Source organism: Cuculus canorus, chromosome 26 (assembly GCF_017976375.1).
Source record: "Cuculus canorus isolate bCucCan1 chromosome 26, bCucCan1.pri, whole genome shotgun sequence".
NCBI classification, from domain to species: Eukaryota; Metazoa; Chordata; class Aves; order Cuculiformes; family Cuculidae; genus Cuculus; species Cuculus canorus.
Window position 1 is genome coordinate 1859595 of NC_071426.1, and position 22773 is coordinate 1882367.

The 22773-nt window shown below is 51.8% G+C and overlaps 1 protein-coding gene across 4 annotated transcripts in view; it reads right to left on the reverse strand.

Moving 5' to 3' along the window:
* Positions 1-22773, reverse strand: part of ZMAT4 (zinc finger matrin-type 4) — a 209000-nt gene that overhangs the window by 19114 nt on the left and 167113 nt on the right. For 2 of the 4 annotated variants that reach the window (XM_054049702.1, XM_054049704.1), the window contains one exon: positions 22165-22486. Coding sequence is in view for 1 of the 4 variants with exons in the window: in XM_054049701.1 (XP_053905676.1) it covers positions 11320-11407 (88 nt within the window). In the remaining 3 variants the exon portion in view is untranslated. Of the gene's footprint in view, positions 1-9508; positions 11408-14036; positions 14903-22164; positions 22487-22773 lie in introns of those variants that run through there. The other 2 variants (XM_054049703.1, XM_054049701.1) reach the window with 2 other exon arrangements.

Genomic DNA, 22773 nt, shown 5'->3' on the forward strand with positions numbered 1-22773 from the left:
TACGCTGCCTGTTAAACGATGAAGATATTTCTTTTACATCCCCACTTTGCTGAGCTGCAGGTTTCCACGTAGACCTTTAAGGTTTTCTTTCAGATCTTGAACAAAGAGTACCACGAAGAAAATGAGCTCCCAACTTAAAACACAATCCCTGAGATGACCATTTGGTTTACAACACAAGTATGAACTGTCTTCGAAGCGGCTCTGGCTTTCCTAGATGACTCTTTAAAGCTTTTAGCTCTCAAGCAGTATTCTTGGAAGGATTTCAGTACTTGGTTACGAGGGCATCTTTTCCATACACCTTCTATTTGGAATTAACTCCTGTGTTTGCCCCACAGAGAAGCAGAAGAATTCTGCATGGTGAGCCTTACCCAACAGTGACACCACATGCAAACACAATAGTTGAATTTCAATTAGCCATTAATTACAAAACTGAAACGGCATAAAGTACCGCAGGTGGAGAGCCCGGCATCCGCAGGATGGACAGGCAAATTTTCCTGTTCACTGAAGCCTTTTTCCACACTCTGGACACAGGGGGAACTTTGGGACGGTTATTTCTAATCTACTCAAACGTCTTTTTAAACTGCAGTGAACTTAAAGTAAAAAAAAAAAAAGACATTTAATAAGCATCAGAAAATCTTGCAAGAAGAAGTGCATTCAGGAAGACAAAACCATCTGCTGGCAACGAGCAGCACATCTGCATTATAGTAGATACGCAGGAATGGCAGCAGGGTCCTCGTTTCAGGCTGTATTTCCCTCTACCTTGTTTTCTGCTGGTTGGGGAGCCAAGTCAAGCTTTGAAAAGGCATTTAATAGGTTGGGAAATGGTGCGGTTTATTATTAATTGCTTCCTGCAGTTTTGCCTTCCCCCCACCACACTCCCCCTTTTCCACCGGCAGCAAAGCAGCACCTCTGCCGCAGCCCAGTTCCGCTGTTCCTGCGGGCACGGGGAGCTCCTGGGGCGCTGCCGGGGATAGAGGGCTCAGCCACCACCCGGACACCCCTTGGGAGCGGTTACGTGGAATGATGGTTTGTCTACAAAGGCTCTTGAAAGTTGCCCTTCAAGCTTTTCACATCTTGATGGAATTGCAGAAAGGCTGTTAAAGGGAGGACGTGGTACCCAGCTCCAGCCCTGGCGTGGCCGGAGGGCAGCTCGCTCCGTGTCTGCCTGCCCATCACCTCGGGCACGGGGTGGATGCAGCACGTGAGGCTGCGCCTTGCGCTGCCGCAGCGCTCTGGAGGGAAGTGTGACCCATGGCAGGAATTTTCAGCAGGGAAGAAATTTTCCGCATGCAGCCACCCTGTCACCTGGCTGTCACCGTGCTGCCTCCAGCCCTAAGAGATCCCATCTGCTCCCGCGCTGCACAGAGCTCGCCTGGCATCAGTGCTAATTATCAGTACGGACTGATAAGCATAATTAGAACGGGGAAAGTAACAAGGTATTACGAGTGACTCCTTATCAAATAAGTACAATTCTTAAGCCTTCGATGCAGGCGGTTTTATAGGATTTGTAATTAACTTTGTCTAAATGTGTCAGAATGTGACCTGCCAGCGCTGCACCTCTGCACGCAGGAGCTCTGGGAACCATCAGGAGCAAATCCTCCCGAGATCAGCGCTGGGAGCGGCTCATTGGAAATGCACCTCCCGGCCACTTCTCACACCGAGAAAGAAGTGACAGACACGACATTCCTTTGTCTCTGTCTTGTGCTTCATCCATAGCCCAGAGAAGCTTCTCCGTAAACTTATTTGCAGGCGGATGAGAGCGTGATGGGGAGACAGACAGGGTCACAGGATTCCATTCCCACAGCAGTGTCGCGTCTGAGGAGTAATTAAAGCCGTGAAAGTTGCTGCTAATAGAACAGCCAAAGCTTCCAGTGTCAAAATCCCATAATGATCCAGCCAAGTGACAAGAAGCTTTTTCATCTCTCATTTCAGAGGACCGTGGACAAATTTCTTTTCCTGCTTTAACATACATAGGCTTTGACAAACACCTTTTCCCATTAGTAACCTACAAAGGGGTCAAATTCAAGCAAATGGGGAGGCACAAGGACACCAGGAGAGGGTCTACTCAAGGCGAGAGGGCACCCAGGAAAGGGCACAGATGGCTTATATTTCTCATTCTGTGCGCTCCAATGTCGCTCGGGCTCAGAGTGAACAACTCCCGAGCCTCTGGATGCCAAACAAGACGCCAAACAAGCTGGAGCTCTTGTTTTAGTCCCTGACAGACACAGATCTACATAGTCCTGACTCCCACAACAAGAAACTTCCCCACCAGACCCCATACGTTCAGCTGAAGAGTTCAATGCCATAACTTCAACCGATCCGCTTTCCCCAGCACTCGCACATTCCTCAACAGTTATTACTCAAACGCGTCTCCCCTTTTCACAGTTTGGGTGGGAATGCAATGATTCCAGCGAGGCAGCCGTGCTTTTCTCACCTTCCGCAGTGACAAACAGTCAGACTGAGTCATGGTGGCAGAGCGCGGGTTGAGGACACATCACTAATGCCTTCTGGAGCAACTCTGGTGCGGTTGCTCTGAGATTACCGAGCTTCACACGCTCTCAGCAGCATTGACAAGAGGCCAATTTTTGCCATGAGAAAAGGCAGCTCGGGGTGTAAATCCAGGAGGCGTGCGATAACGGATGAGCTCGGCCTTCAGCAGCACCTCCGCGCAAGGCAGGGGGATCGATTGCAACATGATGAGAAAATGAAGAAGGATGATACGCTTCATATTATTGATCCTCTCTATTAGCACTAAGGGCAGGGCGCTCCATCCTCCCCTCCCACTGCACGAGGACGCAGGGTCTGCAGCAGCCCAGGAGAGCTTTATTCTCACACATCAACACGTAAAGGCGTGCGAGTTCCTCCGAGGAGCAACAGGAGGGACTTGCATTCCCTCTTTTGCCATGAATGCACAGATTGACCTAAAGCAGACCCTTCCCATCACTTTGCTCAGATAGATCATTGCTCTAAAAGGTTCCTCGTTGACAGCCAGGAGGAATTTCTCCCCAGCATCACCAGGACAGGGGACAGGGTAGGCAGAAGGCTTTGTCCCTGAGGCTGGGCACAGGCTTGCAGGTAACAGAGCAGCCAAATACCCTCTAAATGTATAATTCTGATGATTTTACAGCTGATACAGCAGCAGCCAGAGCCTGCCCAGGGGAGGAGGATCTCAAAGCTCTCAGTCTTAACTGAAACTCTTCTACTGTTTCAAAGACAATGCGAGTTCCTCTAAGGAGTGGATTCTAGAACACTTATTAGTCAATGCGTTTAGCCAAGCGTGCAGAGAACAAGCCCTTAGCAGAGGTGGTGAGAGCACATTTATCTTTATCACCCTTAGTGCCAGATGCAAGAGAGAGCTGCTCCACGCTCTCGGATGCAATATCAGCTCTTGGCTGGGTCCAGAACTCACCCCTCTACCCCAAGCAGCTCTGCCCAGTGCCAGAGCAAGGGCTGGGACACACAGGACCTGCACCCCAACTGCAATCACAACCCAGACCCCACCACCAGGCCACGCGCACATCGCGTGGACGCTTCTGCTGACCCACAAGTCAGAGCTGCTGCTCCTCCGCAGAGCAGAGCTTGGTTTCCCTTCAATGAACACAAACACATTCCATCTATCTCCATCCAGCGATTTGGCCTCATCACTCCGATCAGGACAGCTGAAACTTGGGCTGAGGATGGAGTCCAAGTTACAAAACAAGTGATTTGTGAAAGGCAAGGCGATTTTTTTTTGCAGTTCACGCCCCACAGTTTAATTGCATTTGCCCTCTTGCCTTTCAGCTAAAAGTACAAGAGAAACCAGCACTTTCAGAATGGAAATGAGAATGAGTACGAGTTCTCATAAAGAGGAAAATGCCATGTTTGAGGAGGAAGAATAATTATTGCCAAAGATGTAATAAAAAGGGAAGGAGTAGCACTGTTATATCCAGGGGCTGAATGCGAGTTATGCAGACCTTTCAGAATGAGGTCACACCACACCCGGAGGCAGAAGGGAAGCAGAGATTATCGCAGAGTGCTCAGATCATGCTGTTTTACCTGGAATTCCAAGATGCAGCGGTGAAACCCCTGAGCTAGGAACTCAAATTAATGACTTCAGAGCACCGGCATCCTGACTTCACCGATGCTGAGAGAGGGAAGCCGTAGGAACCGCTGCACCAGGTGCTGCTCAGCACCAGCCCTTGGGCAGAGATGGGCTCAGCACCATGGCAGGGAGCAGGGGGGCATTGGCCCAGGAGCCTCCCCACTCTCTGGAAAGAGGAGGTGTAAGGAAGGCTCTGCCGAGGGCACCGAGGAGCACCAGCAGTGCTGAGTGAACTCCCACCCTCTAAGGTTTTGCAGCTTCTAGTGGCATGGGAAGCAGCCTCCCCCAAACCCACACTGCATCCCACTCATCCCGTCTGTGTGGGAAGCGACAGGCACCTGTTGGAGTTTATTACTGCTCAGGAGAAAGGAAAATATTGCCAGGCTGCAGAAATGAACACCTTCGTGACAGATAATGAATAAATACCAACTGTGAATAAATAACACGCTGCTGTTCCCCAAGGGATCTGCAGTTCTCATCCTTGCCTCAGATTTCCACAGTAGAAAGATAAATCAGAGAGCTTAGAAATAACCAAACACACCTTACTCCGGGTTGTCTCTAGTTAGTTCTGACCCCCTTTGCCGCGTGAGAACTCCATTTCCAATCAGTGTTTGCTTTTCCCCCATCTATCTCTGTCGCAGCTGTGTGCAACATCTCCCCAACGAGCTCTTCTCCCATCCCCACGAGCCACTCTTCCTCCACAGCCACTGACATCTCGGAGAGAGGCGCTGCAGCCGCTCATAGACCGACAGCAGCACCATAATTCAGCTCTTTCCATTAAACACACGCCTCACGCCGTCGTTGTCCACTCTGCCTCTGCCACCGCCTCCCAGAGCGGAGCAGAAAGAAGAATGAGACACCAAGCTATAAACACATTGCCTTCACTCATTTTGCCCCCATCTCGGGCACATCGGCACACCAGGGGTTCCGGGTAGAATACAGTCGGTGTATTCTGATGATATTTGTACATATGATGATGTACAAATCATCAGCTCTCCACTGGGAAGGTCAGGGTGGGAGGATGAGGCTGGGGTGCCCCGAAAGCCGTGCTGGCATCTCCGGGCTTGCTGGACTCAAGACAACAGCTCTCACCTCATCCTTGAATTGAAGATGTGATTGTGATCTAAAATGTTGGAGGTTTGTGGCCCCAGACATCAGCCACCGTGGTCCCCGCTTGCTACAGCTCTGGAACATGGTAAAAAAATCCCGATTGTCCCCTCATACAAATTACCCCACGATTTCTGCAGAGCTGTGAATAGAAGACATTTTCATAAGGAAACCGGGAGGGACGACACCCATCCTTGCCAGATGAATAATTTATGTCATCCCATCCCTAGACCTCGCAGAGAGAAATAAGTCACCACGCGTAGACTGAGAGTAATCTCAAATAAATGACCTTCTAATCACCCTCTCCAGTCTCTTGTTCCGGATCCAATTTTGCTCTCATTAAATACCTTCAGAGCATTAATTTGGGGCTTCTTCACACTGGAGATACACCGAGGGATACTCTCATCTGACTTCAGGGCTCTTCCCAGGCTCCAGCTGGGCTCAGCTGCACAGGGATCCCCTGTCTTCCTTGGAGGAACCTCACAAGAGCACAGGGAATGCTCAGAGGTCCCAAACCTCCTGGAACAAGCGCTGCAGAGAGCACGAAGGGAAGGGAGCCTCTGCTGGAGGCAGAGCAGGCGTTCCCCACGAGGGCTGCTGCTTCCTTGTGTTATCCTGGATTTGTCCTGGAGGTTCTTCCAGCCTGTCCGTGGTCGGTGCTGCACCATCAGCTCTGCAGCTCCTCACCACAGCCAGGGGCTTGACCTTATCCCAGCTCCTTCCCAGTCTTCAGGAATCCGCTCCTCTTTTCTTTTACACCACTGTCAACAAGTTCATGCTGAAGGGTCCTCTGCCTATTTTTCCATGTTTTTCCTGCATTAACCAAGCTGCTAAGGGGCCAAATGAGAGGAAACACAGGTGGGCAGTTTGGGATCTGCTCCACCTGGACAGAAAAACACCAACCAGGTAATTGGGCCACAAACACCCACAGCAGCCAACAAGGTGGAGCAGAGGACACCACCACACCGGGACACAGCCACATCCTCCCATCCGGGTCCTCCTCACCATGGGAACACGATGGTGAGGCCATCAGCACCTGGAGAACAGAGACCTGCCCTCCAAACTGGGTCCTCATCTAGCAAAGTGCGGGTAATTAACACAGGAGGTTTAATTAGCTGATGTTTCTAAGGAGCTCCAAGAGCCGGAGGTGAACGGCACCAGATAACTGCAAAGTGTCATCACTACATTTCACCACAAGTGGTTTATTGCCATCAGCTTTCCGCTCTGCCTCCCCCCTTCTCACTGCTTCCCTGTTTTATTACATCTCCTCATCACAAGAGCCTCTCCTTCCCCTCCAACTCAGCCTTCATCCTTTGCTCCTTCTCCAAACGTGGGTCTCTGCCTTTGGCAGCCGTTTCCCTGCCAGGGACGGGGTAGGAGCTGAGCTCCTGGGGGGATTCAGCAGGATGGGAGCTCCCTGGGTGGGTGGGACAGGGGGGAGCGTGGGGTACCGCAGGCACCACAGCGCAGGAGAAGCATCACTGGGATCGACATTCCAGTAATGGAGCTTTCAGGGTTGGGTTTAGGACTTTTTTTTGGTTGCCATTAACATGTGCTTAAGCCACAGGGAGCTTCTCAAGACAAACTTGCTCGGTCCGTGCTTGTGACGCGCAGCATCTGTTAAACTCCCGCTTCTCCTTCCCCCGGCCCCTGCCAGCACCCACAGGGCTGCGGTTCAGCCCTCTCTGCTCTAACGGAGGCATCAGGATTGATAGGAGTAAACCAAAAGGCAGCAGCTTCCTGCCCAGCAGGATAAATAGATGTTGAAGTTAAGGGGGGGGACAGGGAGCATTAGTTTTAATGGATTGCAGGGCATACACCAAACCAGGCTGCGGAAAGTCATTTTGCTGTGTGGACAAGTTTCAGACCGTAGATTTGCAAACTTCCATGCCTGGAAAGCAGGAAGCGTTAATGCAGCTTTCCTACACCCGGCTCAGCCGAAATGAAAAAGCAACCACAACTTTCAGCTGGCACACGCAGTCAAAGGCAGATTCTGAGCTCACCGAGCACGGGAGGCACCGTCCACGTGCAGGAAATATTGCTGGAAATTCATTTTTTGCTAAAAAAAACCCAAACACTACTGAAAAACCACGCCAAAAGCAAGAGCCCTTGCGACTGCAGGGCAGCAAGTGGTGTGTGTTGGCAAACAGATCCATTTCAGAGGGAAAACAAACAGGATAATTCAGCAAACATGAAAAGACATCTCAGGAAAGCACTTCTAACTGCAAAGGAGAGGCCAGAAGGAGACAAAACTCGCTGTGAGGAGGGTATCTGAAATGTCTGCAGGTTTGCCATTTAAAATACTTTTTTTTTTCTCCTGCAACACATGTGCAGACATCACAGAGGGATGCAGCGTTGGACCTTTTCAGCCCATCATCGCCTGTCACCCCAGGGAGCAGAGGGATACATTCAGCCTAGGAGCATCACCCCTTGGATCTGCCCCCATCTGATTGCACTGATTGGGACCATTCAGTCTGGAGAAGGGGAGACAGGAGAGATGCTAAATCCTCAAACACATAAAAGGATGAAGCAAAAAAACCCCAAAACCCCCACTTATCCACAGTCCATGTGCATCTGAGAGAGTACAGATTCAATTTACAGCAAAGAGCAAAGAGCGAAGCCTTTCTTCTGTGGTTCCTGTCTTGCTCCAAGGTGTCTCCACCTGCGCTTGCTGGAGCAGGTCTCACTCATCCTGCCGGTGCTGCCTGCGCCAAGCCAGTCCTCTTTCCCCTCGCAGGACTCTGCAGTTTCAGCTCAGCCATCTGCACCATCTCACACCAACTGCACACGCAAAACTCCCTTCTACTTCTCACGCCACCTACGTGCCAAGCTGGTCAGATGCTGAGAAGAGTCCAGTTTTTCCAGCCTCCAGTCCAAGCTCAGGCCACCCTCACAGCCGTGAGAGGCATCTGCAAGCATCGGGAGGTTCGAGTGCATCACTATGGGGTAGCAGGAGGCGAGCAGCGCTCTGAGTAAAGAGCAGGAGCCCTGCAGCCCAGCTCACCCCACAGGTTACAGCAGGAGCCGCTCGCAGAACTGACCTGCAAGAGCTGGGAGAAGCCAGAAGGAATCGGGTATTCTGCCTCTTCTTGCAACAGGATTTCCCTAGCCATTCTGTAATTCTTCTCTAATTAACTCACGGTGCAATCAACTGCACCCCCCTGACTGAGCCACAGCGCTTGTCTGAGGTTCCGCAGTGCCTTTACTGATGGTGAAGGCAGACAAATTAATAATCATTCCATCCAGGACTATCCAAAGGGCTTTTTCTGTCTTTCCAGCTCAAGCCCAGCAGAATTGCCTGTGCCAGCTCATGCCTGCAAGTGCCTGGCAGACAATCTGCTCTGCACGCTCAGGGGAGATAAGGAAGGTAATGAGCATTGCTTGTCCCAGCTCTGACCATTGCAGCAATCCCTCGTGAGCTGTGTGTTTCTCACTCCGGTAATGAAAGTGGAAGCTGACTTTATCAAGCTGCCGCTTACAACATTTCTGGCAGAGATTTTGGTTGATTGGGATTGCAAACCTCACCGCAGCCACCAGAGCAATGGTAAACAGGTGAAATAATTTACAGGGGGTATAAAGAAAAACCTTCTGAGGTGCCCTGCAGCTTAGCAAGTGTGTGCCTGGGGGGTTTGTTCTTTGCGATGGCATTTGTACTCTACAGCGTTCATACAGATGGGTGCACGCTCACAAGGAACAGCCAACCTGCAGCCCAGGAAAAGCCCCCCTTGAGGGGTGGGGAGGACCTCTGCTGTGCCGTCACGTCTGTCCCAAAGCACTAACACACACAAAGGCTGCCCAGGCGCCTCGGCGAGCATCCTTAGCACCTCCACAGGCAGCAGCCAAGCACAGACTGTGGGCTTCAGGCATTGCTGTGCCAAGGCCACCACTCTCACGTGCCCTATCTGCGGACAGGATCGGCTTTTCCCTTTCCCCACTTTGCACATGGTTTTGTTTCAGCAGCAGGATGCTGAAGCTGCCAGACACACGGGATGACACAACATCAGCTTACGTGGCCAACACTTCCCACAGCCCTGGGCTTGCCAGCACTCCCAGCCGCTCTCCCCTGCCCAGGACCAGCCTGTTCCAGTGCCCAACAACCCTTTCTGTGAAAATTTTTTTCCGATATCGATCCTGACCCTCCCCTGTTGGAGCTTGAGGCCATTCCCCCTTGACCCATCCCCTGTCACTGGGGAGAAGAGCCCAGCTCCCTCCTCTCTGCAGGGGGCTGTGACTGAGCCAGCACGAGCACAAACCGCTTGTGGATATTGGAACACCAAGAAAAACAGCAACAGCAAAAAGGGCATCGCTTCAATTACTCACCGGGACCCATCTGCTCAAGCGCAGTCGCGGCGCTTGTGTCCATATCTGCTCAGCACCTCTGGCTCCTTTCCCCCCAGCGGGTCTCCGGTGCCTCTCAGCGCTGACGATCCCCTCTCCATCAGCGCATTCCGTCAGGTCCGCGCTGAGCCACAGAACTGCACAGTCCCGGCTGCTGAGGTCCAGGTCGGGCAGTGCCTCCGGCCCTAAAAGCATTTGGCTGCAGCAGCACCTGGAATTTAATACATAGACTCGGGAGTCACCACTCAAGGAGCTATTTACAGCTCGACTTGTAGAGCACAGAATGATTGCAGGTCTCACAACAAAGTTATGTACTGCTGGGTTATTAATGAAGCCCTGAAACGGCGACGGTGGCTTGGTAAGCTCAGCGCCGAGGCTCAACAGACGGCGTTGGCAGAGATGGTTCAACCATCCCAGAAGACGCAGAGCTGCGACCCAGACCTGGGCCACTGCCCCACGGGGGTCCTGCAGCACCGTCTGCCAACGCTGATGAATACGCTTGTGAGAAAACAGTCTACCTTGGTTCCCTAGCAGATCAAAAGTTCTACCTGGCTCCTCACGCCCGTCATCCTCACCCAGAGTCCTGGGGTCCTGCGTGGGGTGAGCAGACCCCCAGCAGCATCGCAGGGGACCATCACAGGGCTGGGAGAGACCGTCCCTCTGCCACCTCCCAGGGCTGAGCTGGCGAACCAGGAGATGGGGCACGCAGGCAGGTGGGGGTCCCCATCCCTGTAAGGGGGGTGTGTAGGCACTGCTTCCTCCCAAGGGAATGCTCTGCTCGGGCTCAGCTGTGAGGACAGAGCTCGCTGCTCCCTAGGGCACTACACCCTGGAGCTGCAGGTGGGAAGGAGCCTCCAAGGCCACATCCTTTGGGCTCCCCGTGCTCTGCTGCTCTAAGCAGAGGTTTTCACCCCTCCTCCCACACCAGGCTTTGGCTCTCCTCTCTTCAGGGTCCAGCTCACGCTCCCTCCCAACCTCACGCAGCCCATTCCCTGCACCAGCTGCTCCCTGCAGCCCCAGACCTGGGTTCATTCTCTCGGCAGAGGAGCCCAGTCAGAGCTCTGGATGTTCAGACCATGCCTACAGCACATCCCCAATCCCCACGAGCTCCCAAACAGCTCTGCATTACCTCAGCAGCATCACACCAGGCTCCCTTCCAACAGCCCTGAGGGGTGGGTGCCTGCCCGGCAGCTTTATGGGGATGCTCAGCAGGTGCTGGCAGTCCTGGCTCACGAGAGGCCAGCTGAGCTCAAAGGTGTGAGCAATCACTCATGAGGGTCCCCCTGAGGAGCAGAAACATGGTTTTGCTTGTGAGCAACGCGCAGTCATCCCTGTGCAAATGAAAACCAGGCAGAGCTGCCAGGGTAGCAGAAACTGCTCTGCGGATCAGACAGGCTCTGCTAGACAGCCAGGAACGGCAGTGCTGCGAGCTGACGGGGAGGAAAACACTAAATATCTACAAAGTCTGCTATTTTGGGTTGAGGCATGAATAAACACAAACCCAACAAGTGAAACCCAGCACATTTTTTTTTGCTCTGGATGGATTCATTCTATGGCCAATATTTTCTTTACAGAAGTCACTCAAGTTAATGTGTAGGACACATAAAAGCAAAATTTCTGCTTTACTGATTAGTAAATGGTTTTGCAGGAGCCAAGAACACATTGCGTAGACATTGCAGAGGCACAGATCTGCAAGCCTGCAGGATTGCCATGAGTTAAATGGCTCTGCAGCAGATCAGGCAAAAAAGCCTTCCCTCCAGCCAGTCCCCTCATCGCCACCCTGCCCCAAAGCTTCACGGACCGTCACCTCCAGCATCCACATGGCACGGGAGGAAGCACCAGCAGGAAGATGCTGAATTCCCAGTGTCTGTGGCTGCAGAGCTGTGAGGGAAGGAGAAAAGAAAGAGCCGGTGAAAAAACCACACAGCGCCCAACTGAAACTGCAGGAGGAATTACCTGGCCAAGAAAAATGAGGCAGCGTTGGAGGGGAGATGAGCCCGGAGGTATTTAATGGGCCAGACGGACTGTCTGATACAGCATCAGAAATAAGAGCACATCCATCCCACAGAAATGCCATGCGGGGGTTGGGGGGGGCTCGTTAGTGAGCAGAGCTGCGTCATCTGCACTCTGCCACGGGGATAAATCTTTCCAAACATGCTGAATGACTTAATAAGTGTCGAGTCCATCCCTGTGCCAGCTCTTTGGCTGCCGTGTCAAAGCCATTTCTGAAAACAAGAGCTGGGAGCTGAGATCCATCACACCTGGCCCGGCACCAGCGCAGACGGTGCGAAGGTGTGACAATACACCTTGGAAAATGGGATTTCCACTGCACGGTCTATGCGGCAGCAATCGCGGGTGGTCAAAAAAACCGCGGGCAATAAACACGATGGGAGTTGGTGCATCTGAGACGGCACTTGGAAAGGCAGACGGAGGGGTGCACAGCGAGGCACGCAGTGAGTGATGCATAGGCTCAGCGGTCACCAGCCACTGCCTCAGGGAGCTCAGCATCTTCTCCATCCCCAGGCAGTGCTGCCTGACAGCCGCCAGCATCCCCACAACCCCCTCAGAGCTTAATGTAACTGCAGAAAAGCAGATGCTGAAATCCTCTGTCTTTTTTTCCACCCATTTCTTGCAAGCGCTGGTCCCAGGGGCGCCAGGACAGCCAGGCTGGCTGGGGAGGAGCTCAGGGCAGGGACCTGGCTGATGTTTCAGCCCCAAGCACATGGGCAGCAGGAGGAGGCTGTGCCTCGATGCCAGGCAGTGGGTTCATAGGGAACCAGCAAGAGAGCCCGAGGCCACGGGGTGCCAGAGCTCAGAGAGCTGCTGAGCTGCCTCGGCTCCTGCGGGGGTGCAGCTGCCCTCTGCTACCCTTGCCAAAATTTCAGTAAAGTGGGTTTGATGAGAAGAAGCCCAACTGACCTGGGTGTGCCTCTACCTCTCAGCAGAACGCAGGGCTCGGTGCCTGCTTTGCTCGGGAAAGCTGTTAGACGCCCACCCCATGGTGGCTCTGGCATTTGTGCCTGCTGTGCGTCCAGAGCCCCTCTCGCTCCCAAGGGTTTTGTTGTTCTAAACCCATGCCCTTTTGCTCCATGGCTCTTTCAAATTTACTCTCCTAACCGTGATGCTTTCCTCTCTTTGCACGCCTGACCGTGCACAGGCTCTCACTCTTTATAGCTCTACCTACCGACCCTGCCTCTCCGCTCTCCTCCGTTGGGATCCGGTACTGTCCTGCTGAAAGGCTCTCAACGTTCTGTTTCTCCATAGAACGTCAATATTTATGTCAATAATTATAATGGCAACTTGGCTCCCGGCTGGGCGAGAAAGCAGAGTTGCTGAAGTGGTGCAGAGCAGGTGCCAAGGTGCACCTTCTTTTCTATCATAAATCAGCATCTCCCTGAATCCGATGGTGCCAGATCTGCCCCACATCCCATTGCCCAGCTCACCCGGAGCTGCTGAGCCATCTGCCACCGGACACGACTGCCCACGAGCCAGCAACGCCCGTGCCCGGTGCCCTGCAGATGCCGTGCCAGGGCTCCTGTCGGGGGACCAGCGCCAGCCCCAAGGGTGCTGCTGCTGCTCCTGCTCTGCCACGAGATGCACAGCCCAACCGGCACCAAAACTGCCCGGGAATTACTCAGAGAGCAACACCTTGGAGATCTGTTAAGGTGTGGAAGAGCCACGGAGCATCCCTCTGAAAGCTGTATATATTCTTTAAGCGCTTCTTTAATTAAATAGAATACTTGCGCTTTATATTAGAATAACACAGCAGCTGGCTATGTAAAACACATCTATTGGAGCCTGCCAAGAGCGGAACAGCTCCGGAGCTGCTCTGAAGATCAACTTCCAAGAGAAAGCGCCGCTACATGCCTCTGAGGCCTTTCCGAAGGCGCCTCCCGGGACACGCCTGGCGTTGCTGTGCAAAGAGAAATGGGTCAGAGTTGTTGGTTTGCCTTTAAAATCTCCCTCCGTTGCACAGCATGGATGCACAGAGGCAGAGGGGAGGCAGGGTCCGGTTTGCCACGGTGCCCACGGAGCTGGGCGAGTGATGGATTAATTCCCGAGCTCCCCTCGTTACTCCCAGCCCTGTTTTCCCGTCTCTTCTCCCGGTGGAAAGCTGCCGGGGGGCTCTGCCCTTGCCAGACGGTGACTCACGGAGCTGCCTGCATCGCTGCCAGCTCCTGGCACGCCGCTGTGCCGCGACAGGGCTTTGCCAGCGCCACGGCACTGCCCAACCCAACGTTGGGTCTTCCAGAGGGTGGGAACCACGGCTCCCGCTCCCCACGGAAAGGCTGCGGCTGCAGCCGTGCAGAATGCAGGTAAAGTGGAAGTGGGAGAGGGAGAGCCTGATGGCTGTGAGGTGTCGGGGTGAACCAAAGAGGCATCCCACCACCCGGAGCATCTCCCGGGGAGCAACATTCAGCTGGCAGAAAAAAGGTGCAATTGAAATAAATACTCAAAAAAACCCCCCAAAAAACCCCAAAAATACCCCAAAATCCAAACACAGAGCATAGATTTGAAATGATTTATTTCTACCATTCCTTTCGAAATACACGTCCGTGGTTGTGCTCTCTTTAGAAATGGTACAAACGCAAGTAGCCTGTTCTCAGAACAGAAAGCACCGGGTCGGGCATTCTCACAAACAAAACGCACGACGCTGACCGGCAACGGAGAGACAAAACTCCCTCAACACAAACCACAATGTCCGCAGTTCACCTCCGGCAAGGAACGGCTCCCGGTTTTTTGTCCAATGCAAAACAACACATTTATTTAAATACTGTGACATCAGGCGATGGTAAATGCTATTTAAAGCTCCCAAATCTGAAATTATACATGAGGTTTATAATGCTTCATTTTATCAGTGCTTACTACTTTTTTTCCTCCAAACCATCTAATTTGTTGTCATAATTATGTCAAAATGAAGCCGGATTTTTTCCAGTCTGTTTGAAGTTTGTTGTTTGTTTCAGACCCAAGGAAGGATACACATTCCCTAAATCCTGTCCATTTCCTAACTATATTGCATACTCTAATAAGAAAGGAGTAGATTGCACTATAAACTTTAATTAGCCTATATCCTTACATTAGCACTACAACACGAATACTAAATTACATAGAACTAATTAGGAGGGTAAAAGTCAACAGGACTCTACCAGACGTCGCTGTCGCTGGGATTAGAGCTGGAAAATGGGGTGGTGAAGTGGAAACCTGGGTCCTGAAGGCAGGGAGGTGTCTCGGCTGATGTCTGCCCCGGGAAGGCTCGTTCTTGGTTTACATCTGTGCTCTGCATCTCTGCCCATCACCAGTTGAACCAGTGTGAGCACACAAACAGATCTGACCCGGAGCTAGGAAGACACAGCTGGGTCTCGGGAAGCATCCGTGCTGCAGAAGAGCGCACACGGTATTTTTAATTAGCAGGAGGAGCAGCCTTTCTGCATAGCATCCTATTCCCAAGCCAAGCATGGTGCCACAGGGATGAATAATCACCAGCTGGTGCCTTTCCTGCCACTGGCTGTCACCGACCCGCACCCACCGAGCCCCGGGAAGCAGCAGCGACGGCACCATCAGCGTCAGGCAGTTGAGGAGCAGGGCTGCTCCTTCCCCACGGCAGAGACCCAACCCTGTCTCGCCAAAACCCAGCACAGTCCAAGCTCTGAAGGCTTTACGGAGTAATCCCAGAAAGAAACACTCAGCACCTGACACTGTTATTGCTTCGCTTTTGCTGCACCCACCACATTGCATTTGATTCCAGCACTGCCCTTCTCCGAGCGTCCACCAAAACCGACCGCGGCAGCTCCTGCAGCCAAAGTCAAGTGTAAAAGACCAGTGGCCAACATCTTTGGATCAAGAAGTATTTTATTAGCACCGTCCTGCTAAATGAACTAGAAGAGGCCCCACCCCAACAGAGAAGCCAGGAGGTATCTCAACCTCATCCCAGCTCTGCTGAGCCACAGGGTGGTTGAGGTTGGAAGGGACCTGTGGACCACCTGCAGCCAGAGGGCATCTGAGTATCTCTAAGGATGGAGAGTTCACCACCTCCCTGAGCAACCTGTGTTATTGCTGACTGCGGTTTCTGTGGTGGGAGCGATGCTGTTCTCCGGGTCTGGGCTAGGACATCTGCACTCACCAGCATCTTTCAAAAGAAAAGCACTGTACAGGGGACAAAATACTTGTTGTTGTCCCCTGGGGACCAGCAGTGGCTTTGTGCTGGGATGGGGCAGCGTCTCTCCGCTGAGCAGGAGGGTGCCCAGACCATCCCTCTGCAGTCATTCCTAGGAAACTTCGGTGGGATCTCACCCAAGTGGTGGGGAATGGCTGAAGCCAGGGCATTTGGAGAAGGAAACACCCAGAGCTTTGGTCACAAGAGCAGAAAGTCTGTGATTTTTGCCTGACTGTTGTCAGAGCACGGATGCTCTCACTGTCAAGTGGCCATGGATGTAACATTCAGGACAATGTTCCAAATAAAGCTGAGTTTTACCAAAGGGCTGGTTCCCAGGGTAGAGCAGGGCTTGTCTGCTTTTCTCATGCAAATGATTTAACAGCTCTGTTTAAGGAGCTTTCCAGGCTACATCAGAGCTTGCTGGGCTGTATCACAGGCTTGGCTGATTTATACAGCCCTGCTTATCAACTGTGCTTCACTGCCCACTGAGTAAAATCGCTAGAAAAGAGCATGTCATCTCCCCTTTTAGCTGTTCTGCAGGCTTTTAGCTCAGTGGTGATTTTGGTCTCCTCTACAAGTTGCTTTGCTGTAGCTCTTGCCAGATGAGAACACTCCCTTGTCCTCCCTTTTACTTTGCACCGTTCTATTTGACTCGTTGAGTACCGTACCCCAAATCACCGCTGGACTCCATTCCCAATAAAGCCAAACGTGATGGGCATTCAATCACCTTTTGCCTTGTTGCAGGCAACGGATCCTGATGTCAGAGCAGCACCAACACACACAGAGCCCGTGGGCTCAGGGAACAGAAGGCTTTGGGCTGTACCAAACTCCAGCCGGGATCCAGAAGGGAATTTGCAGAATATTGGCTCTTCCCTCTGCCCAAGTCAAGGCAAAAATGACCCTGGGAATTGGGGGTGGGGAGAATCGTTTGGTGTTTGGTTTTTTTTTTAAATTAGCATTACCTTTCATTACAATCCCTTAATTTCCCTTATTTGGGTTCGTAACACCTTTTTATTGAGATTCATTGCATTGCATCAACCGCACTAATGAACTATGATAAAACTCCGCATTAGGAAGTGACTCATACAGGGAGGAAGGAATCGAGACAGCAGTCCTGGTGATTTAAAGATGCAGGATCTACGCAGGGCTCGGGCCAACCCTCCGGAAAAGGGCACGGTGCCGAAACCTGCGGGAACGCGGACAGGCACAGACTGGAGCAGCCGGCGCCTTGCACTGCGTCGAGGGGAGGCTTGAGGAAGGCTCCACCGTGACGCCCGTGAAAACAAGAGCCCCTCTGGCAGCCTAAACCAAAATGCCCACTGGCACCAGCATCTCTGTCTTACTGCTCCAAACGGCAGCATAAAGGATGCGTCCTCATGGGGTCCACCTGAGGGCCCCACTCATCCCCGGCACTTGCAAAGACGCTTCTCCATTATTTAGCACTGTGCACCTGCCAGATCCCACATTCCCTAACAAAGATAATCATTTCCTCATTAGGAGGGGCTATAGAATCAATAGCACAGAGCTGCGAGTGGACTGAGGTCATTTATCTGTTGAGACCACACTGGTCTTATTAAAGCGTGTGCACAAGCAGGACCGTACAGAGGATGCTATTCTGAACCTGCTTTTCTTCCTTTCTGGGTGGAAAGACATGTTCTGATCTATTTTTGAAGGCTGGTTAAATCTGGACCTTTGAAAATCCCCTTCCAACCCCAAGCGGTTCATCTCGCCCGACAAGGTGGCATTTTTCCACCGCTGAGAGCCTGGAGGCTGTGGTGGGATGGGCGTTTTGCTCCAGCAAAGGGCGCAGCCCCATCCCAGCAGAGCGCAGGGTGCAGGACAGCCCGCGTGGGCTCTGCAGCTCTCCAGCCCCACGGAGGTACCACCCTGGGATGCGGAGCCGGCGTTGCAGACGCCCTTCCCGACGTGGCGGGGCTGCTCTGCTCCCTGCGGCGAGGGTCCCACTGTAGCACCCACGGAGGTGCAGGGTGGGAATCCAGATGGAGACTGGAGTCCCCACGGGGCTTAGACCGAGGGAAACCTCCGCTATCAACCCTACCGCATCATCTGGTGCCCATCGCCGCCGCTAAGCTGGAAGGATGCTTCCTCAGCCGCATGAGGTGGATGGTGGCTCTCCCGCCTGCCTGAGATGCCACCGAGGGCTGAGGGCAGCTACATCCGCTACAGAATAAATTAGGGTTAGCCTAGATATTTGTTGCCTTGAGCTGACAAGGTACAAACCAGCTTTTTTTGTATTTCCAGCGTAACACTATCGCTGTTGTTATAGGCTACAGCGATGCAGCAAGAGGCAAGATGCCAAACTGCCACGGTTTCTGATTCAAGCAATTTCTTAACACATGAACTTGTAGGAGGCTTTTATGCTTTGGAGACTGCAGCCCTCATTTCCAGGAGTAAGAAAAATCACAAAATATGGGCCTAGCTAAATGCCTAAGGGACTGCTTAAAATGTTGTCAGATTGTCTGATGGAATAAAGGCTTTCCGCAAGGATCCAGTGTGTACTCACAAAGAGCCAGTGTTGTCAAATACTAAATTTGAACTCATTCAGTTATTTACATTTACTATGATAACAACTGTGATTATATAAATGGATTGAAGCTCTGGAGTGAAACATCCATCCCACGCCTTCGCCTGGGCTCATTCCTCCAGCCACTTTCTCTACAGCAAACGCTCGCGGGGTATTTTTTTCCCTGCTTCCCGCTGTTCCTTTGTCCCGCGCGCTCTGCAGTGGGTGGCGGCAGGAGCCGCACACTGATTTCACATCAGCAGCCACCCGTTTCTTTTCTTCTGGAGCTGCCGTGATTGAAAACCCCTCATTCCGTGCTGCCTCCCTGCTTGCAGAGAAGTTTCTATTCCAAACTATTGTCACTCAGTATTTATGTGGCGTTTACGCGAGCGGTGCCTATTCTGGTCCCCAGTCACGCGCCCGCTGCTGTCATTTTGCACAGCAAATGGGGATGCTCCGGAGGGGACTGACAGTGGCTTTCCCGGTGTTCTGCTCTGCTCTTTCCAGAGCAATAGGAGGCAGGAGCAGGGAGATCTTGTTTCCTGCTGCCGGAGCTTGTTGCTTCTCCCTTGCTCCATCAGGACCAGCAAAGGCAGCTTTGTTGGCAGAGCAGAATAGATTAAAAAAATAAATCTGCCTCCCTGTTCTCACTTCCAAATGCCCTTTACTGTCTGTGTCTTTGATCCTAAATTAGGAAAGCACATTAACATCTTGTGATGTTAAACCTGAACTTGGCTTAAAGCTGCTCCCACCGCCCCAGCAGCGCTCAGCACGCTCTCCGCTACCGGCCCTTGCTGGCCAAGAGGATTGGCTTTCCTTCCAGCCCCTTCTCCGGCCGGGAGCTCCCACAGCAATTACTGGAGCCAGGCTGGTAGAGATCTGCTTTTTCCTCTGGATTTTTTTTATTTTCTATTTCTCATTTCTTATTTTCTCTTTCTGACTTTCCATTTTCAGTCTTGGCTTTTGCCTTCAGGGCATTCTCCTACCGAGACACAGGGGAGGGAAGGCGGAGCGCCAAAACAGAGCACAGAAAATCACCTCCCAAAGTTGAAAGCGGGAAGAGCCCTCAGGAAGTGGCTCTGCTGAAGGTCTGTGCGTCTGAAACAGCAGGGAATAACCAAGGAAGGGGATGGGAAAGGCAGAAAGAAAACAAGAGAAAGCGAGATGATCCGCTGCCAACACCTACAGCAGCCTTGAAATGCTGAAACCTGGAGAGTGAGCAGTACTATCATCCATTACCAGCCCTGGAATTACTCTGCTGGGGCCAGACGCTAAGACTGGGTCAACTTTTCGCTGTTTTACAAGTCAAAATTGCCCAGCAAAAATGTGATATTTATCCTAGCTTGGAGCTGTCACAACAGGCACAAAATCCTGTCTTACTCTCCTGTTAAATGATCCTTGTTCTATGAGGGGAAAAAAAAGAGATTAATGAATGCATCCGTATGAGCTATTAAGAGAAAATAATGGCAGAGATAAAGAAAGATAGAGGCAGAGAATGGCAGATCCTAAAACATGTGTTTTCTGCAGTTTTGTTCTTTATACAATAGACGCAGTTCCTTTCTTTCCTCAGACTGAGAAGATAGGCTCGACAACCATCTCATCAACAGCAGCGTATAATAACATCTCCTTGCTATTAATATGCAAATTGAAATGCACACGCTGATTAAAAACATATTAGGCGAAGCTATTGTCAAAGACCCAGGAGCACGCTACAAGGCTCGATGAGCGAGCCGTGCCCTACGGATGCTGCTTCCAGGGCTCCCTGTCAAACCAGCAACCCAGTCCACGCCAGCGAGTTCCCACCACCGCTGCACCAGCATAGGCAAAGCCTCCAGGAGAGGATCTGCAAGCAGAGCCCTCGTGTTTGGGCTTCTCACCAAGACTGAGAAACGCTCACCCAGCTCTGCGTTTAAGCTCCGGACCTGCCATGGCCATCAGCCCCCTCGGTTCCTGCTCTGCTGGCAACGCTGCCGTCCTCTGGGTAGTGGGGTACCCACAGACCCCTCCTCATCTTTTTGGGAGCCCCTGGCCCTTGCAGCTCCCAGCAGTTGGCTCGAGCAAGGGCTGCGGGTGCAAAAAGACTTCCAATGCAGCTCTTGGACCAACGGTTGGGGATGCGTGGGGGCATCCAGGTGAGGGTGGCCGAGGCTGTTAAGGACCCTGGCACAGCTGAGCCCCTCACAAGCAGTTGTAGTGATGGCGTTAAACATGCTCTCCTTCACAAGAGGACGGGTGAATCTGGACAAGACCATCGTGGAGAGATGTCCATGATAACGTCTCAGCACTATCTGCTCAGGCTCTGCAAACCCCAACCTGCAACCCCTCTGCCGGGTGATATGAATCTGGTCCCGGCTGCACTCAGAGATGATTTTTAGTAGTGCTGGCAGGATTATGAGATACCCAGAGGTGCTGAGGAAATGAGGATATGACAGAGAGAAGGATTTTTATAGAGTTTGCTTTAGATCTCCTGTGACTTAGGGTTCAGAGAATACATAAGAAAGCAGTAGAGAACTGCAATACATTGCTCTGACTCGAAGGGTTCTGCAGCTGCATCCTGACCCGGCTCCTTAAAGCCAAAAGAATGTGTTTAACAAAGATAAACATCACTGGGCCCAAGAACCAGAGCCATCATTCCTATTCTGACACTAGAAATAGAAATTAGGCTACAGCATTCATCCCAAAGTCTTGCAACCGAGCTCAGAACGGTAATTTAAGAGGGGAACACTGCAATGTTAATGGATATTTGCTTTCTCTCTCTGGAGATCCTGAATGTTTAACCACCAAATTGGGTCCTCCCTCTCTTGCAGACCTGGAGGTTCCCCGTAGCCTCTCGCTGATAGGAGAGGATTCGCAGCTGCTCACACGCTCACAGAATCCAAATGAACCCAGACAGGAGCAGAAAGCTGCCAGCACAGCCAGGAGGAGGAATGCAGACTTCCACGTCCATAATTTGAAGCTTATGGAAGGTGGTTTTAAAGGTCAGGACTTGCTAATTAAGTCTATGCAATAGGAACTTCACAAAGAAAGTACCACTTACGTCCTAGAAGCGTTCTTCTCCCGTGATTAATTTCTCTGTATTAAGGAGCGTGTTGCAGGGCAGAGTCACTTTACACACCGTTGCCATAGAGCTCTACTGCCTTATCACAAGAAGGCAGTTAAAAAACCTGTATTATTTGTGCGGGGTTATGTCTGAGCATAAAACACCGCAGAAAGTTAGCGCTTCGCCTCCCAAAACATAACCTGATGTCTTTGCACCAGAGCCTGCAGAAGTGTATTAGCGTGTGCCTCAACTCCAATGAAACACATCGAAAAGATTGCAGTTTTGGTGTTAATAACGACATTTCCAGCTGTCTCCCAGTGCCGGCGGTATTCCAGTTAGCACTGCTTCTGCGAAGCGTGTGTGGCAAGACACAAGCAGACTGACAGTTAATTACTGAGATTTCCTTCCTTTACAGAATATCTTGCACAGAATTTTAAGCTGGGAAAACATTTGGGCCAGAAGAGAGAAAATGGAATTCTGTAAGGTATGGATGTTCTGAGTATGTTTTTCGGGTTTTTTTTAATGAAGAAAATCTATGCAAATGTTTCCCTCCTTCAGTTTAAAGTAACCTTGAGGGGATGCAACGGCTGCACCGCATCCATTTCAAAGCTCTCTCATGGATCTGCACGCAGCGCCTGAGCCGGAGCGCCGCACCAGCCCCGACATCAGAGACAAGCATGCAATCCAGAGGCATTTCTGCAGGGATCACTGACTTACCACTATGAGATTTGCCTTTTTATGTCTTGCTTTGAAGGCCTAATGAACGTAGGGAAAGCAAGAGATTAAAAGGATTTTTGGAACCAAAGCCTGATTGACTGGACCAGGGCAACGCTGGCAGCAAATGCGAACAGTGCGCTGCTCCAGTTCCTGCAGTTCGGAAGCGGGCAGGGCAGGGGGATGTGTTGGGATCTCATTCTCACCTCTGTGCCTCTCGCTGAGCAGGGCGGGTGCTGTGGGATGTGTTGATTCCATCCGTAGCGTTCAACCTTCCGCTCTCGCACACACACGGCTTTTTCACCTCTGCAGTGTCACAGCACAAAGCGTCCACCTGAAAACTGCCGGAGTAACATAAACCCTGGATTCTTCTAAACTAGAGACAGGTGCTCTCTCTTTAGACATTCTCTTAGACCAAGTGAGCCACCAGCTCCGGACAGGCTGCGGAGATGGGCAAACAGCCTTGGACGGGCTGGGTACGGGCGGCTGACTCCAACCCACCTTCCTGCAGCAGAGCTATCGACACACCTGCCAAGGGAAAGAAATTGTGTTTGTGCTGTAATTAATTTGCTGCAATTAGCTCGTAGTGATGACTTGAGCACACAAGTTAGGAGGTTTTTTTCCCCTCTCCTGACAAAATCGCCTCTGCAGCACCCGGAGTGCAGCTCGGGGGGAGGCGCGGAGGCTGCGGGAAGAAGAATTCGGGGGAAAGGAGGCTCAAAAAGTCAGGCTGCACATGCATGAGTGATGTGGCCTATTTCTGTAAATCATCCTCTGTGTAAAGAGGCAGTTTAGCGTCAGAAACACTGGCGTCT